General features: G+C 43.3%; 1 protein-coding gene across 2 annotated transcripts in view; it reads left to right on the top strand.

Annotated features, from left to right (window-relative positions):
• Nucleotides 1-19123, top strand: part of NDFIP1 (Nedd4 family interacting protein 1) — a 127434-nt gene that overhangs the window by 60277 nt on the left and 48034 nt on the right. Inside the window, exon 1 of one of the 2 annotated variants that reach the window (XM_079701881.1) lies at nt 11924-12143. The exons of the other annotated variant lie outside the window; for it this stretch is intronic. Coding sequence (XP_079558007.1) covers nt 12081-12143 — 63 coding nt within the window. The 5' untranslated portion in view covers nt 11924-12080. Of the gene's footprint in view, nt 1-11923; nt 12144-19123 lie in introns of those variants that run through there. 2 annotated transcript variants of the gene reach the window in all.

The raw sequence follows: 19123 nt of genomic DNA, 5'->3' as shown, positions 1-19123 counted from the left end.
GTGGTTAGGACTCTGCGCTACCACTGCAGGGGGGCCGTGTTCAGTCCCTGATCAGGGAACTAAGATCCTGTAAGCCACGCAGCCAAAAAAAAAAGAGAAAGAAAGAAAAAGAAAAGAAACAAAGCTAGGAGCAAATAAATTTTTTTTAATATTTATTTATTTATTTAGGTTGTGCCGGGTCTTAGTTGTGGCATGCGGGATCTTCGTTGCTTGCAGCACACAGACTCTTAGTTGCGGCATGCATGTGGGATCTAGTTCCCCGACCAGGGATCGAACCTGGGCCCCCTGCAGTGGGAGCACGGAGTCTTACCCACTGGACCACCAGGGAAGTCCCGAAATAAACTTTCTGATATCCTGAAAAGATGACTCACAGGATTGGTATTACAAGGAATTATATGACTTTATGCAAAAGATAACACCCCTTTTAAAGGAAGTGCAGAGTTCACCCAAAAACATGTACACGAATGTTCATAGCAAAATTAGGCATAATAGCCAAAAAGTGGAGATGACAAAAATGTCCATCAACTGATGAATGGATAAACCAAGTGTGGTATATTCAACAATAACAATAAAAGAAGTATGGATACACATGCTATAATATAGATGAACTTTAAAAACATTATGCTAAGTGAAAGAAGCCAGTCACAAAATGTCACATGTTGTATGATTCTATTTATATGAAATGTCCAGACTAGGCAAATCCATAGAAACAGAAAGCTGATCAGTGGTTGCCAGAGGCTGTCGGGGGAGGGGGACAAGTGAGGAATGACTGATTAATGAGTGCAGAATTTCCTTTTGGGGTCATGAAAATGTTTTGGAACTAGATAGAGGTGATGGTTGCACAACATAATGAGTGTACTAGATGTACATTTTAAAAGGTTAATTTCATGTTATATAAATCATATCTCAATTTTAAAAAAAGAAATTAAGTACAGATACATGCTAAAATATGGATGAACTTTGAAAACATCGTGCTAAGTGAAAGATGCCAGACACAAAGGGCCACATATTATATGATTCCATTGGTAATGAAATATCCAGAATAGGCAAATCCATAGAGACAGAAAATATATAATGGCTGCACAGGACTGGAGATCTGGGGGGAATGGGAATGTTCTAAAATTGTTCCACACTGCAAATACCCTTAAAACCATTGAATTGTACATATTAAATGGAAGAAGTGTATGGTATGAGAGTTGTATGTCAATAAAGCTGTTACATAATAAAAGAGATGTATACATTTAAGCTTTTGAAAAGTTGAATCATTTCAGGGTGGTTAGCGTAGCTTACTACCTGCAGCCTGAAGAATCCTATCTCCTTAGTTTATCTAATTTGTATGTTGAGTTTGTGAATTGAGTTTTCTAAAATTCAGAACTCACAATAAACTTATGAACAGATGACTGAAAAAAGAATCAGGGGTTCAGGGCTTCCCTGGTGGCACAGTGGTTGAGAGTCCACCTGCCGATGCAGGGGACACGGGTTCGTGCCCCGGTCCAGGAACATCCCACATGCCGCGGAGCAGCTGGGCCTGTGAGCCATGGCCACTGAGCCTGCGCATCTGGAGCCTGTGCTCTGCAACGGGAGAGGCCACAACAATGAGAGGCCCGCGTACCGCAAAAAAAAAAAAAAGAATCAGGGGTTCAGAAATAAGCACATGTATATAAGGATATTTCGTATATGATAAAGGAGACTTTTTAAATGATTGTTCAACAAATGGTATGAGATCTAGCTAGCCATTAAAAAAAAAAAGGATTCCTATCATATTCCCTGTCCCCAAATAAATTGAACTGGATCAAACATGTCCATGTGAAAAAGAAAACCGTAAAAGTATTGGAAGAAAATATAGGTGAATGTTTTCATGATCTTGGGGATGAGAAAGATCTTCCTAAATTAAAGCAAGAAGTTAAAAAAAAAAGGAGACATAGATTTGACTCCTTTTTTAAAAAATGCAAGAAACTTCAGTACCGCAAATAGCCTTCCTCTCTCCTCTTTTCTAGTTACTCACTCTACTCAAATTTGATCGGTCCTTCAGGGTAGAGCTAAAATTGCCCTCCCCTGTGGCATCTTTCCCAGCCACTGTAGCACATATGATCATTTCTTCCTTTCCTGAACTTCTGTTGACCTTGGTCAAAAATACAGGGATGGAAAGAGGAGGTGGATGGATTGTATTTTACCTGCCAACTCCAGACAACTGGCAGTGGTGATTCAGAGCACTGTGTTGAGAAGGATTCTGAGCTGCATTGACCTTGGTGGGAGTGTTGTGATCAATTATTGGTATCTATCTGGGGCCTGGGATAGGTGGCACGAGTCACATGCATTTCCTCTGCCTTTGGGCATCCCATTCTAAGTACCTAAAGCCCAGGGACCACATCTTACACTTCTTGTTCTTAATGATATATCTTTGTGTTGCTACTGTTGTTATTGCTTTTTATATTCCCTCAGAATCTCTCATGGAGCTATGTACAAGAGTGCCCAATAAATACTGTAATAATATTATAAAAAATACTCTGAAAAGAGTACCTGGCATTCTGAAATTAGTGCTTTCCAGGAGCCGAATGGTTCCCAAACCCAGAAAATATCCCCAAAGTGACCTCTAGTTTATGGTGTGGAGGCAGGAGGGTGGCAGGGACTGGGTGCACTAGAAGGAGGCACTTTACTTTTTTATTCAAACAAAACCTGTTTACCTTCAAACTATACTCACTGCATGTGGGCTTTGTATGTGGGCAGAAAACGGAAGGGTTTGTTGAAACAGAGAAAGCTGCCCATGGAGTAAGAATTAACAATCTATTTACTGAATGAATGAATACATGAATAAAATAAAAGAACTGAAAACAGCTCTGACATGACAAGGTGTTCCACGGAGCTTAAGCATCGCATGCCCCTGGCAAGAAGCTAGCAAACAGGTCTCTGTATTAAGACCAACTCCAGGTTAACACAGCAGAAGAGACTCAATTGGAAGGTCCGCCCACAGCTGAACAATGCTCTGTCCCAGTCTCCTCAATTCTGCTGTTTGGTTGAATTCATTTCTGCTCATTCTAGTGCCCTGCACCCCGTTTTAGCAGGCATCAGTCCAGCCTCAGGACTGCTTTTTGCAGTGGTCCTAATCTCATCTCAGCAAGCAAGGAGTTACCCACAGAAAGCCCAGGCCACGAAAACTCCCTGGGTCTCTGTGGCTGGAAAATCTGTGTCACCAGAGGTATCGCTAGAGAAGTCATCCCTTCCACTCACTGCAATTTTGGAGATGCAGGGACCACAGGCAGAAACACATGATAGTTCCTGGTATTTGCAGTTTACAAAGTACTTTTACACACAGTATCCATTTTAGTTGATCTTCAGGAAGTAAAAGACTAAGTCAGAGACCCTCATCTTTTTCCTTGAAATCTATCTGCTTTAGAAGAGCAATTTTTGCCAAAATTCATAGGTGTTTTTTTCCTGCTGGCAAGAGACACTTTTCTACCTTCCCCAATAAAAGAAGTCTAGACTCCAGGTGGGAGGAAGGCTTATCTTTAGGCACCTGCTGGGTTAGTAAGGAAGGGCTACGCCCTGGGCAGTGATGTCTGTGTTTTGGAAGGGAGAAGGGAGTGACATTTTTAGGCTGCAAGCCTCTTCTGACAGCGCTGAGGACAGATCTATTTTTGGAAGCATTCTCTGCCACCCACGAAGACCTCAAAAGGTAACCAAGCACCTGGCACAAGGTTTCCTGTGGGGAAAGTTGTTAAGGGCTGGAGAGCTTCTGCGTATTCTGAGTCATGAAGTTTGACTTCATCATCAATCTGATGCAGAGAGAGCACAAAACGCCCCCCACGCACCCCGCCCCGGCCTTGTTTTGAATCACATTTGGTTGCATGATGACAGCACACTTGGAGATTGCACAAATTCTCAAATCATAAAAGATTGGGCCTCAGACTCACAGAGAGGAGGCCAGGGTGATGTGTGTTAACCTAAAATGGTAGATAGTATAGTTCCGAGGTGGAAGGAACCTTGTGTTGGGGATCAGCTCTGCCACTTCCTGGCTGTGTGATCATGGGCATGTGACTTAACCTCTCTGAGCTCACTTTCCTCATCTGTAAAGTGAAGGATCAAATCAAATGATTTCTAAGGTCCTTTTAGCCCCAGTCTTCGATGACACATACACACACACACACACACGCAAGATAATTAACTTTCATGCAACTTGTTCCCTCATCCATAGAACAGAGATAGAAACAGACTCTACCCCATGTATTTACTGTGAGTGGTAAAAAGATAATAAATGTAAAACTGCTTGGCACAGTCCCCAGCGTAAAGTAAGTGCTCAATACATGTGAGTTATTAAAGCACTGTTCATGTGGCCAGTGACATCAGAGGCAGCTTTGTTAGGGCGGTGGACAATAAAAAGCGTGACAAACATCAGTGGGAATTAAGCTGGTATTCTGGATGACCTACAGATGAGTATACTGACCATGTTTGCCACTGGAATGACACTGGCTTAACAGGTAAAGGAAAGACAAGGCAAGAGGATGTTTGGTGTTTCAAGAGCTAACAGCTTCCATTCCCGCCACCAAGAGGGTAGCCAATTATACCACTTAAAATTGAAATGTGAGATTTTGTGACCTGTTTTGTCAACTCTGGAAAGGCTGCGTTCCCAGGGTGCCACCCCACCTTGTACCACTACCCTAGTAGAGCACTGCTGACTCAAGGAGAGGAATTTGGCATACAAGGGGGCTTCTCTTTGTTCCATCTACGGGCTTTAGTTACTGAAGATGTGGTGAGGATGGCGAGACCCACACAGGAATAATATTATAGAGGAGTTCCTGAATAATTTGGCCGGGATGTCAACACTGCTTAAAAACTAAGGTGTAATTTCCAGGTCCGTATGTAATCTCATTTAGAACTCGAGATTCTCTCTTGTACTTTGCCTGAGACCTGCTCTAAGTCACCTGGGAAGAGCTCCCTGAAGACCTGTAGGAACCAGCATGCATTCCCACAAGCTGCTGCTCAGTTTAAGCCAACCTCAGCTTCTTCCAGTGGGGGCCCCCTGAGGGTCGCTTCTCTTTTGTGTCATAATTAGCGCACATCGTTTCTCCCCTGACACACCACAGGCATAAATATGAGCTTTAGTATTTCCCTTGTGTAATTGTGTTACTTATTATACTCCCTAAACACAGTAAGAAAACTACTAGCCTGGGAAATGTGACAAACCCTTTTCTTACCCTTCCAGTCAGCCTGAGGGTTGGAGATTTAAGCATTTCCCTAATCACCTTGTTCTTTTTTTTTTTTTTTTTTTTTGCGGTACTTGGGCCTCTCACTGTTGTGGCCTCTCACGTAGCGGAGCACAGGCTCCGGACGCGCAGGCTCAGCGGCCATGGCTCACGGGCCCAGCCGCTCCGCTGCACGTGGGATCTTCCCAGACCGGGGCACGAACCGGTGTCCCCTGCATCGGCAGGCGGACTCTCAACCACTGCACCACCGGGGAAGCCCACCACCTTGTTCTTTTTTTCAAAGAACTATTTAATACAATTGGTCGGTATGTTTTGTCCAAAGATGAGGATCAGTCACTTGATTTCCTTGTGGACGCTTTGCTGTTCCTCATTCCTTTGCCACCCACGATGCCCCTAAATAAACTGGGAGCCATTTGTCAGGGGAGGGATCACTCAAAGATTTTGTGGGTTCACCTCCTATGGTTGCACAGATTGTATATTGCCCAAATTCAGGGTGGTGGGTGTCATTTGCGTAGACTACAATGGGATGGCCATTCCTGCAGAGGGGCAATGCACAACTTGCACAATCATATATGGCAGTAAATATGTGGACAAGCTGTAGCATCATTCCTGGCAGGGAGGATTCCCAAAACTTAAAGCATATGTTCTGTTTAGGACAGAGGGGTCAGTTTGGCATCTTTATAATTAAATGTTAGTGAAGACTCTTGGAAGAAATTTCTCCATTGTTTTCGGTATCTTCTAGTTTTATTTATTTATTTATAGTAAATTTATTTATTTAATTATCTTTTTATTTTTGGCTGCGCTGGGTCTTTGTGGCTGCTCACAGGCTTTCTCTAGTCGTGGCGAGCAGGGCTACTCTTCGTTGCGGTGCACAGGCTTCTCATTGCAGTGGCTTCTCTTGTTTCGGAGCACGGGCTCTAGGCCTGTGGGCTTCAGTAGTTGTGGCACGCAGGCTCATTAGTTGTGGCTCCCGGGCTCTAGAGCATAGGCTCAGTAGTTGTGGCGCACAGGCTTAGTTGCTCCGTGGCACGTAGGATCTTCCCGGACCAGGGCTCGAACCCGTGTCCCCTGCATTAGCAGGCAGATTCTCTTTTTTTTTTTTTTTTTTTTGGTACGCGGGCCTCTCACTGCTGTGGCCTCTCCCGTTGCGGAGCACGTGCTCCGCTCCGCTCCGGACGTGCAGGCTCAGCGGCCATGGCTCATGGGCCCAGCTGCTCTGCGGCATGTGGGATCTTCCTGGACCGGGTCACGAACCCGTGTCCCCCGCATCGGCAGGCGGACTCTCAACCACTGCGCCACCAGGGAAGCCCAGCAGGCGGATTCTTAGCCACTGCGCCACCAGGGAAGTCCTTCTCGTTTTATTTAGCTCAGGTTCACTATCAATTGTATAACCTATGAAGTCTTCACTATGATTGGATGCCAAATTTATGGTGTGCCTGTAATATGTATCACTTCGTTTTTGTGTTAACCTCTATCCTGATGTTATTTCAATCCTACAGGGGCCTACTATGTGTCAGGCTCTGTTCACATAGAGACAACAGTGAACAAGAAGGCAAAGTCTATTTCATGTTGCTTCTCTTGTTTTGCTTTTTCTTTCTCATCTACTCTAATCTATGATTTCTTGCTATACTGTAAGCACTTATATCCTTTTTGGATCAAGAAAGTGTAAAAAATAAGTAAATGCTGTAAATATATATGTACCTAACAATAAAGCACTAAAATATATGAAGCAAAACTGACACAACTGAAAAGAGAAATAGACAATTCAGCAATAATAGTTGGAGACTTCAACAATCCACTTTCAATAATAGCTAGAACAACTAGGCTGAAGATTAACAAGGAAATAGAGGATCTGAGTTAACTATAAGCCAGCTAGACCTAATAGACACCTGTAGAACACTCTACCCAACAGCAGCAGAATATACATTCTTTTCCAGTAAACATGGAACATTCTCCAGGATAGACCATATGCTATAGCAAAAGGCAAACCTCAATAAATTTAAAAGGATTGAAATAATGTAAAGTATGTTCTTCAACCACAATGGAATGAAATTAGCAGTCGATAATAGAAAGAAATTTGGGGAATGCACAAATATAAGGAAAGTAAACCACACACTGCTACATAATCAACGAGTCCAAGAAATCACAAGGGAAATTAGAAAATCCTTAGAGATGAATGAAAATAAAGCCATAACATACCAAAACTTATTATCTGTTAACTAAAATAAGTAGATAACCACTCTTAGCACTACTTAATTTCATTTCAGAGAATAAATGAGAAACTATTCTTTTATAGTTTCAGGTTCTAGGCAGAAAGCCTCAGTACTTGCCCATATTGGTGCTAAATTAATATTTGTTGAATGAATGAATCAGTTGCGTTCCAGTGGCAAGAAGGTAAACTAAGGAATCAGGAGTCTCATGTTGGATTCCTACTTGACTAACCTTTTTCCTCTTACTTTTTTGCACAAGCCATTTATGTTTTAAGAGTTTTTATAAATTCCCATCCTCTTAACTCTTTCCCTTTCTTCTCCATTAGGCCTTCTGCATCAATCTGTGGTTTAAACTATATACTCAAGCTCTTAGCACATAAACTTTTTTTGTTCTGCTGTGAAGTTAGGTATTGGCAAACTACTTACTGCCTGGGGCCGAATCCAGCCCACCACCTGTTTTCGTATGACCTGCATTAAGAATAGTTTTTACATTTTTCAATAGTTAAAAAAAATCAAAAGAAGAATAATATTTCATGACATGAAAATGATAGGAAATTCAAATTTCAGTGTCCATAAATAAAGCTTTAGTGGAACACAGCCACACCAATCTGTCTACTATTTTCTATAGCTGTGTTCATGATACAATGGCAAAGTGAAGTAGCTGTGACAGAAAGCTTGTCACAAAGCTTTTGTGGTCCACAAAGCCCAAAATATTTACTATCTATCCCTTTAAGTAAAAGTTTGTGGACTCCTGTTCTAAGCTTTTGTACAACCATATTCATGACTTGCTATGCCTTTCCCTCTTTCCATCATGACAAACCCTTACTCTCATTCAAAACCCTTTCTCCTCAGTCCTTACCTGATTATCACACCTAGTCACATAATTATCTTCACCACCTCTTGGCATTACTTAATATAGGCCAACACAAATATAATTAACTTGCAATGTTTATATTTAAAAATACGTCTTGAATATGTGTTTCCTATCTTCTCTACTTCATTGTGAAGACTCCAAGGTTCTTCTGTGTCCTATATTTCCCTCCACACACAGGGCAGTGCCCAAGTTTTGTTGTCAGACAGGTTCGCATTTTGGTTCCACCACTCACTAGCTGAGCAAGTGATGTACATTTCCCGAATCTCTTCATCTGTAGAAGGGTTTTGTTATGAAGAATAAGGAGATGATTATGAAAGGATCCAAGACCCAGGAGGTGCTCCACAAACAGTAGGAATTATCAGTGGATAATTTCTTTATTTGCAATTGCAAGACATTACCTTTGCCTTTAATGAAACTCATAGTGATGGAGCGAGAATTCAAAGAAGTAGTAAGTCAGTAGAAATGGAGCTGCATGGTTCAGCTGGAGCCCTGTAAAGATTAGCTGGAGACATTCAAGGCCTGAAATGAGATATTAGACCAATGAGACTTTGTTTAAAATTTAACAAGCCTTTCTTGGTTACTTACTGAGCTCAGTACTGCCTTGGACTGGCCTCAGGTGATGTGAAAGAAGACCACATCTATCCTGGAGGAGATTTTTGTTTAAATTGGGGGTAGGAGTGGGGAAACAGACATGAGCTATGTTCTTACTTGTCCGTAATTTTTCTCTTCTCTCTCAGGATGGATGATTCAGAGCCAGCAATTCACATAAAAAGAATTGCACATGGAAAGTATTACTGCTATTCTGTGGGGAAATAAGCTTCTAAGTACAGCAATCTGAAATTAATAACTTTCTCTGTGGAAACTCTCTTGACAACATCTCAAGATGAAGCCAAAGAGTGCAATTTTTACAGCCTTGGATTATCTTCTCTGTCTGCTTGGCTTGCAGCAGGCACGGATCCGTGAGTCAGAAATTCAGAGTTTGCCCCTTCACTGTACAGTTTGCTCACCAACTGGAGACCTTATACAGCAGTGACTCAATTTCTCAATTCCCCAGTTCACACAGCCATTGAATCAACACACACATCACCTCAATTTACTTACAAAAGGCTTTTTTTGGGGGGGGGGGCACTCCGCGCAGCTTATGGGATTTTAGTTCTCCAACCAGGGATCGAACCTGGGTCCTCGGCAGTGAGAACATGGAGTCCTAACCACTGGACCACCAGGGAACTCCCAATCTACTTACCAAAGGCTTTGGGGGAACCCAGAGGAAAAAAAATAGTCCTCACCGTTAACAGAAAACATACTGGTTCAGGACATCAGAAAAGGAGCAGGAAAGGGAGATTGGAAGCTGGAGATCAACTTTTTTTTTTCTTTTGAGAGAAAATATTCCTGTGAGAAAGCCCAGTGTTTATATTATGATAAATATGTATGTCCACATGCAGGGAGTGTATAGCTATTGAAGGAGAAAGTAATTTAGGAAAGAAGTAGATGAGAAGGACAGCAACTTCTTTTCCACAGAAGCCACAAAAGTGCTGCAGACATGCATGAAGGTGGCAGCAGTTGCTCCAATAGCCATATGTTTCAGCACAGACATCTTTTTTTATTTCTTCTTACCCGTAAATTTAGAAAATCTGAGCAAAGAAGTCTGGATTTCTACTTTCCAAGGATGAGATTTCTTAAAATTTCAAATTAGACTTTTTTTCCCTTATATAAAACCACAATGTAGGAGATTATGTTTGGAATGACTCACTGTACATCGTTACATTTGAAGCTTGTTTTTCTGGATTAAAAAGAACAATTGTGGGACAGACTAAGGAGCAGACCCCTTGGAAACTCTCGGATTGGCATGTTGCTGGATTTGTTCACTGTCCCACAGTGGACATATGTGAGGCCAGTGCTTGGAAATAGGGACAGACATGTTGGAGTTTGGATACTGGTAGAGAACTCAAAGTGAGGAAGAGAAATATATAGAATTTTTTTTTTTTTTTTTTTTGCAGTACGGGCCTCTCACTGTTGTGGCCTCTCCCGTTGCGGAGCACAGGCTCCGGACGCACAGGCTCAGAGGCTATGGCTCACGGGCCCAGCCGCTCCGCGGCATGTGGGATCTTCCTGGACCGGGACATGAACCGGTGTCCCCTGCATCGGCAGGCGGACTCTCAACCACTGTGCCACCAGGGAAGCCCCTAGAATTTTTGTTGATTACAGTTGGCTCCTACGTACAGAGACCTCAGGGTTGGTTCAAAACGTACAGCTGAGGTTTAAAATATGTAGTTAAATAACTTGAAAATTAGAAGATAAAACAATAATGAGATTAGTGGCAATTCTGGACTACCAACTTGGAAAGGCAATCAAGAAGAAATGGGAATGGTGACAGGCTTCAGAGATCAAGTGTTTTTCTGTGTTGGTCATGTGAGTAGAAGCAATTCCAGATGTCTGGGTATGATAGCAACAGCAGACCTCAAATGCCTGCTCTAGTATAGATAGCTATACTGTGCTAGATGCTTTGGGAGATACAAAAATATTTAAAAGGCAAATAGTTTCATCTTCACAAAGTTTCTAATTTAGTTGCATGATGATGGTTTAGAAAGCCAATTTGATGGGTTTACAGTCCAGCTTTAACCCTTACCAGCACTGTGTTCTTGAGTAAAATACTTAATGTCTTCAGGCATTACTCCCTCATCTGTGGAACAGCAATACTTATATCTCCTATATGGCAGTTATGCTGCCTCCTTTCCATTCTTCCACAAGGCAAGCTTTCACTTCCCTCACCCCCTTTGCATATATGTTCCTGTTACCTGGAAAGCTCTTAGCATGGCTACATCTTTGAAGTTTTGCCTTTCATGTCAGAGAGCTTTAGTTCAGAAAATATCGTGTCTATATCCACGGATGAGGCTGTTAAAACACTAAAAGGACTACATAAAAATACGGATGCTATTATTATCAGCCACCCGAAATAGGCTTTGAGATCAAGGAGTTCTCCGGGATTTAGGGTCAGCAAATTTTTTCTCTAAATGGCCAGATAGCAAGTCATTTAGGATTTGCAGGCCATACTAAACAAATGGGAGCGGTTGTGTTCCAAATAAAACAATTTATGGACACAGAAATTTGACTTTCACGTTGCTTTCCACAGTCACTGAACCGGATTTGGCCTCTGCCCTGTAGCGGACTGACCCCTAGTCTATATGAGGATGGCAGACAAGAAGGGAGTGGAGAAGAACCGAGATTCTGCAGCCAGATATTAGGGACCAGATGGCTGCTGCGTGAGGCTGTCTCAACCTCCCTGGGCGCCAACGACCTCTACAATGGGGCTGTGGCCCCCGTGTCTGGGGTTTGTGATGAGGGCTAGAAGTGACACGCAGGGGAAGCTCGGTGCTCGGAACGAGGGGCCCATTACCAGCGTCGCCCTCTCTGCGGTGACCTGGGAGCAACCGGGTTTCGGGCGGAACCGACTCCGAAGCCTCAGCCTCGGGGTGCGGGAGGAGGGGCGGAGCCCACCCGGGGCGGCGGCACCGCGGGGCGAGGCCGGGCCGGGCGGGCCGGGCGGCGCGAGTCGGGGGCGGGGCGGCGGCGCAGCGTCGTCGTCGTCGTCGTCCCCGCCTCCTCCCCAGGGGCCGCGTCGGAACCTCGGTAGCCGCGGCGCGTACAGCCCGAGGAGAGCGGCGGGCCTGGCAGCGGCGGTGGCCACCGAGACCCACCCGAGGCACCTCCCCGTCGGCCTCCCGGCGCCCCCAGGCCGCAGCGCCCGCGCACCTTCAGCTCGCTCGCTCGCCCTCCTTCCCTGCGGCCGGCTGCGCCATGGCGTTGGCGTTGGCGGCGCTGGCGGCGGTGGAGCCGGCCTGCGGCAGCCGGTACCAGCAGGTAAGCAGCGCCCAGTGTCTCCCCGGCCCTGTCCTACCCGCTGGCCGCTTCAGGCCTCCTCTCCGGCCCCGCCTGTGGCCAACTCGATGCCGCGGCTTGGCAGGCCGCGCTGGGCCTGGGCGGGCCGGGCGGGCCCCGGGCTCGAATTCGAGGCGGCCGCGAGCTGGGCCTGTCCCTCCGCCACCCGGGCCGGGACTTGGGCGGTGGAAAAACCTCCGCCCCGCAGTGTTTCTCGCATTTCCCACGGCGGGCGGGTCCCCGGGTCGGAACCCGCGACCCTCCGGAGGCGTCGACCAGGGGACATTCAGTTTTCCTTTTTCCACCTTGAATTTGATGTCACTGGAAAGAAAGAAAAAAAAGCGTGAGATGGAAGAGGAAACTGGGTGGAGAGGAAAGATTAAAATCGCTGCTACTGCTGCCGACAGCTCTCCGCAGCGAGATGCGATTACTCAGGGTTTCAGAGCCTAGTCTGCTCGTCGAAACCCATCCCCCTCGCTTGCGTTTTAAGACAAAAGTCAAAATGAGACGAGGAACAAGTCCGCAGTTCGCAGTAGATTTGGGAAAGGCGATTAACTGGCGATGTCCCTAAAATGTCGAGCTACGTTGCAGGCTGCAGGGCGTGTGCCTGAGTGTATGTTTTCAGAGATTGGAAATGACGTTTAAGGAGATTGAATAGCATAGCTGGGGAGAAAATGTATAAGAGATGATTGGATTATTATCTCGGGTACGATTTCTAAATTGAGGCCCTAGGGAAAACAGCTGCTTGTTTCACTCGCCTGTCTGTAGCCGGGTTTCCCTCGGAAATTCGGGAGGACATTTTGCAGGGTTTTTAGAGGTATTCAATCTAAGACATCGTAATTGTGGGAACTGAGCCAGGTGGTAACTGATGTTGATTGGAACCGCAGGTAACTGCTTACATTTTGTTTCAGATGCTTTCACTATAATTTGCATACAAATGGCAATCGTGCTTTTATGAAATTAAATGTCCTGTCATAGATGATCCACAGTTTTATATTTTAGAAGTGAGGAAAACCAGTATGATTAAAACATGTAGATTAATCCTGGTGGGGCCAGTTACTGGGTTGTTCTGCTGTCGTCAGCCCTCTGTTGTAATTTCCTCCCTCCTACAGCCCAACTCCTGATATGACTGATTTTAAGAATTTAGCTTTTTGGTTTCATAAGCACGCCCAAATTGTGGCAGTGCAGTCTAGTCCTTAGATCTCTCACAGCCTGGGGTACATGCTTTTTTGTATGACCTTGGGCAAGGCCCTGAGTTCCTCCCTGCTTTAGTAAAATATGATTGACAGGCATCACTTAACTGTCACCAAGGTGTTCACAAATCACATGTACCCCATCGTATGATTTAATTCATTCTTTTCATCCTGCCTTGGATAAGGCAAAGAAGCAAAAAGCTGCGGCTTTTCTTTGTACTGCCATCTTCTTGAGCTATTAGGTAATGCTGACATAACGCTAGAATACAAAAAATTTGATGGAGTAACAAAATTACGTATTTCTCAGCGTAGTGTTTAATAGCTTTTAATATGCAGAACAGAGGTATGTTAAGGACAGGCCATCTTTTTTATTTTTCAAAGCTTATTATTTTGAAGAAATCTTCAAAAAAAAAAAGAATGAAAGACCTAATCTTCCTAGAAAAATTGCAAAATATGAAAGCCAAAAAAACCCAAAACCCCACACCAAAAACCTATCACATATAGATAACCAAAGTTAATATTTTGTGTATTCTTGTGGACTCCTAGCTGTGTAAGTATACATGAGTGTATATAACTGTACATGTACAGATAAGGAAAGTTAATATTAATTGAGCATTTATTATGTGCCAGTCATGGTACTAAGTGCTTTATATCTATTATTTCACTTAATCCTCACAAAACTCCTTCGAGGCAGCGTTTGGTATTGTATAGATGACAAGTCAAGACTCCCTAGAGGCTCAGTAACTTGCTCAAGGTCACAGCTTCTAAGTAGTGATTACAAGGATAAATACATGCTCATCTACTTAAAACACAGGCTTATGACCCAAATATAAGCATATGCATTAGCAGATATATACATGTGCATATGTATTCTCTTATGTACCCATACATACATATACAGGCACATCTTTGTACATACGTGCAGTTCCCTGGGCCCCTGATTATACTTGCACACACTTTGTGCATATGTGCACATGTATGTTTACATACCCACATGTTCTCAAATACATGTGCATTCACAAATTTGCACGTGTGCACATATATGTACAAAGGCACACAATATAGCTATATAATAAAATGGGTTCTTTTTTTTTTTTTTTTTTTTTTTTTTTTTTGCGGTACGCGGGCCTCTCACTGTTGTGGCCTCTCCCGTTGCGGAGCGCAGGCTCAGCGGCCATGGCTCACGAGCCCAGCCGCATCCTCCCGGACCGGGGCACGAACCCGTGTCCCCTGCATCGGCAGGCGGACTCTCGACCACTGCGCCACCAGGGAAGCCCTGGGTTCATATTTTAATGTCTGCAGAGCATACAGTTGTATAGTTGAACCATAATTTAATCAATTGGCTATTGTTGGTCTCTAAGGGTGTTTATAATTTTTTTCTGTCACTGAAGTTTCTTTTATATACATCTTCAACCATTTCCTTAGTATAAATTTCTAGGCGTGTAAATGCTTGGTCAGAGAATATACATATTTAAAAGGCTTTTGAATTATGGAATGTTGATGAATTGTCCAGGCAACTTGATAGGAGCATGATACTCTTTGGTTGTCACAAAGGGCCGTTCTGACTTCTATTTGATCTGGTTAGACAAATTGAGCTGGTCCTCTAGTGAAGTAAGTGTAATGGAAAACTGTATGATTCATTCATAAATGCAAACAGTGGTTTTGCCTTTATGGTCTTTTGATTGGTAGAGCAATATGTGCACAACTTAGCATTACCACAGACTATACAGATAGGCTGGGCTCATAGGTTTCCTGTCGCTTTATTTTTCCCTTTTTGCATTTTGAAACTGAGGTTGTGTGTCCAAACATTCTGAAGCACTGTTTCAGGAAGCTCTAGGTAGGCCCAGTGTTGAGAAACCTGTTGTGTTTTCGTCTCTCTGAGGATGTTTACCCTGTTCATCCATTCCAAGCCTTCTTTGCCTCACTGTAATAGATCTTTGGCTATATCATGCATTTTGCCAAATACTTCCTGAAATGTTTTGAGATATTTGGATTTCAATCCATTGAAAGTAGGCAATGATGACACTGCCATATAGGCTTAAAAATAGACTGCGGAGGGCTTCCCTGGTGGCGCAATGGTTAAGAATCCGCCTGCCAGTGCAGGGGACACGGGTTCGAGCCCTGGTCTGGGAAGATCCCACATGCCGGGGAACAACTAAGCCCGTGCGCCACAACGACTGAGCCTGTGCTCTAGAGCCCACGAGCCACAACTACTGAGCCCGCGTGCCACAACTACTGAAGCCCACACACCTAGAGCCCGTGTTCCGCAAGAGAAGCCACCGCGATGAGAAGCCTGTGCACCGCAACAAAGAGCAGCCCCCACTTGCCACAACTAGAAGAAGCCCGTGCGCTGCAACGAAGACCCAGTGCAGCCAAAAAAAAAGACTGCAGAATGTTTACTTTTAGATCTGACTCCCTGTCTGCTAAAGAAGTTGCTCGCTTGTGGGCATCACTAATAAGTTTGTATTGTAGTCTGGTGACATTGTAAAGCAGTTTTGGGTAAGTTCTTTCAGGATTGTGAAGGAAGGTTTTGATAGATGAAGCAAAGAATTTCATCTCCGGCAGGCCAAACTTTTTCATGTTCAAGTGTTATATGATGTTATGATCCTAGAGGAAGGAGTGAGTGGTGCCCATGTGGTTTTATTTTTTTATTTTTATTTTTTTTAGTTACAGAAATATCATGGAATGCCCCTTAGGATGTCATGTCAAGATTTTGAAGTTATTTGGTGTATTTATGGCCTGTATTGCCAATGATCAAAGAAAACTTTTATAAAAATACTGAGAAGATGGGTAGAATTATTTCTTAGAAGAATTTTTTTAGTTGTGGTAAAATATATATGAAGTTTTACCATTTTAAACTGTACACTGTTTTTAAGTGTACAGTTAGTTCAGTAGTTTTTGTTTTTTGTTTTTTGGCTGCATTGGGTCTTCATTGCTGCGCTCGGGCTTTCTTTAGTTGCAGCGAGCGGGGACTACTGTTCGTGGCAGTGCGCGGGCTTCTAACTGCGGTGGCATCTCATTGCAGAGCACGGGCTCTAGGCGGCGGGCTGCAGTAGTTGTGGCTCGTGGGCTCTAGAGTGCAGGCTCAGTCTTTGTGGCTCACGGGCTTAGTTGCTCTGTGGCATGTGAGATCTTCCCGGACCAGGGATCGAGCCCGTGTCCCCTGTATTGGCAGGCGGATTCTTTTTTTTTTTTGCGGTACGCGGGCCTCTCACTGTTGTGGCCTCTCCTGTTGGAGAGCACAGGCTCCGGATGCGCAGGCTCAGCGACCATGGCTCACGGGCCCAGCCGCTCCACGGCACGTGGGATCTTCCCGGACCGGGGCACGAACCCGCGTCCCCTGCATCAGCAAGCGGACTGTCAACCACTGTGCCACCAGGGAAGCCCTGGCAGGCGGATTCTTAACCAACCACTGTCTACGAGGGAAGTCCCAGTTCAGTGTTATTAAGTACATTCACATTGTTGGGCAGTCTTCACCACCATCCATTTCCAGAAACTCCATACCCCTTAAACAATAACTCTATTTCCCCCTCCCAAGCCCCTGACAGCCAACATTCTGCTTTTTGTCCATGAATTTGATTACTCTAAGTACCTCATATAAGTGGAATCATATAGTATTTGTTCCTTCTGACTGGCTTATTTCACTCAGCATAATGTCCTCCAGGTTCTTCCATGTTGTAGCATATGTCAGAATTTCCTTCCATTTTAAGGCTAAATAATATTCCATTGTATGTGTATACTATATTTTGTTTATCTACTTTTTGGCCATTGTGAATAATGCTGCTGTGAATATGGCTGAACAAGTATCAAAAGAGTCCCAGCTTTCAATTCTTTTGGATATATTGTTGAATTTGTACAATTTGTAGGTTTTACCATATGAACCAACAATTTGTAGAATTGTTCATTCATATGGTATTGTTATTTTTAATTTTTTGAGGAACTGCCATACTGTTTTCCATAGCAGTGCACTGTTTTATATTCCAACCAGCAGTGCATAGGTATTCCAATTTTGTCACATCCTCATCAACACTTGTTGTTTTCTGTTTTGTTTTTGACAAAGCCATCTTAATGGGTGTGAAGTGGCATCTCATAATGGTTTTGGTTTGCATTTCCCTAATGATTAGTGATATTGAGCATCTTTTTATGTGCTTGTTGGCCATTTGAATATCATTGGAAAAATGTGTATTCAAGTCCTTTGCCAATTTTTGAATTGGGCAAATTCAAAAATTCAAATTTTTGAATTGTTTGCTTTTTGTTGTTGAGTTGTAGGCATAATTTCTTTTTTTTTTAATTGAAGTATAGTTGATTTACAATATTGTGTTAGTTTCAGGTGTACAACATAGTGATTCAGTATTTTCGCAGATTATACTCCATTATAGGTTATTACAAGATACTGGGTATAATTCCCTTTATGTGTATATTCTTGTTGCTTATCTATTTTATATGTAGTAGCTTGTATCTGTTAATCTCATACCCCTAGTTTGTCCCTCCCTCCTTCCCTCTCCCCTTTGGTAACCACAAATTTGTTTTCTATATCTGTGAGTCTGTTTGTTTTGCATATACATTCATTTGTATTATTTTTTAGATTCCACATATAAGTGATATCATACAGTATTTGTCTTTCTCTAACTTATTTCACTAAGCATAATATTCTCTAGGTCCACCCACTTACTGCAGATGGCAGTATTTCATTCTTTTTTGTGGCTGAGTAATATTCCATTGTATGTATATATTAAGAAGATAATGGTGTGTGTGTTTGTGTGTGTGTATCTCACATCTTCTTTATGTACATTTTCAACTTTTTACTATGAAAATTTCAAACATATACAAAAATTTAGTGTAATAAGTCTTACGTACCCATCACTCAGCTTCAACAATTATCAACAAATGGCTAATCTTGGGACTTCCCTGGTGGTCCAGTGGTTAAGAATCTGCCTTCCACATATACAGTGGAGTATCACTCAGCCAAAAAAAGAAACGAAATTGAGTTATTTGCAGTGAGGTCGATGGACCTAGAGACTGTCATACAGAGTGAAGTAAGTCAGAAAGAGAAAAACAAATACTGCATGCTAACACATATATGGAATCTTAAAAAAAAAAAAAAAAAAGGTTCTGAAGAACCTAGGGGCAGGACAGGAATAAAGATGCAGACGTAGAGAATGGACTTGAAGACACGGGGAGGGGGAAGGGTAAGCTGGGACTAAGTGAGAGAGTGGCATGGACATATATACACTACCAAATGTAAAATAGATAGCTAGTGGGAAGCAGCCGCATGGCACAGGGAGATCAGCTCAGTGCTTTGTGTCCACCTAGAGGGGTAGGATAGGGAGGGTGGGAGGGAGACGCAAGAGGAAGGGGATATAGGGATATATGTATGCATATAGCTGATTTACTTTGTTATACAGCAGAAATTAACACAACATTGTAAAGCAATTATGCTGCAATAAGGACGTTTAAAAAAAAAAAATAGAATCCACCTTCCAATGCAGGCGATGCAGCTTCGATCCCTGGTTGGGGAGCTAAGGTCCCACATGCCACGGGGCAACTAAGCCCACACACCACAACTAGAGAGAAGCCCACACGCCTCAACGAAAGATCTCACATGCCACAACAAAGATCCCACGTGCCACAAGTAAGAACCGACACAGCCAAATAAACAAACAAACAAACAAAACAAATGGCTAATCTTTTTCATTTATACTCTCTACCATTATTTTGGAGCAAATCCTAGAAATCATATCATTTCGTCCATAAATATTTCTGTGTGTA

This window comes from Hyperoodon ampullatus (genome assembly GCF_949752795.1).
Source record: "Hyperoodon ampullatus genome assembly, chromosome: 4".
In the NCBI taxonomy this organism is placed as follows: domain Eukaryota; kingdom Metazoa; phylum Chordata; class Mammalia; order Artiodactyla; family Ziphiidae; genus Hyperoodon; species Hyperoodon ampullatus.
This window is presented reverse-complemented; position numbering and strand designations above follow the sequence as displayed.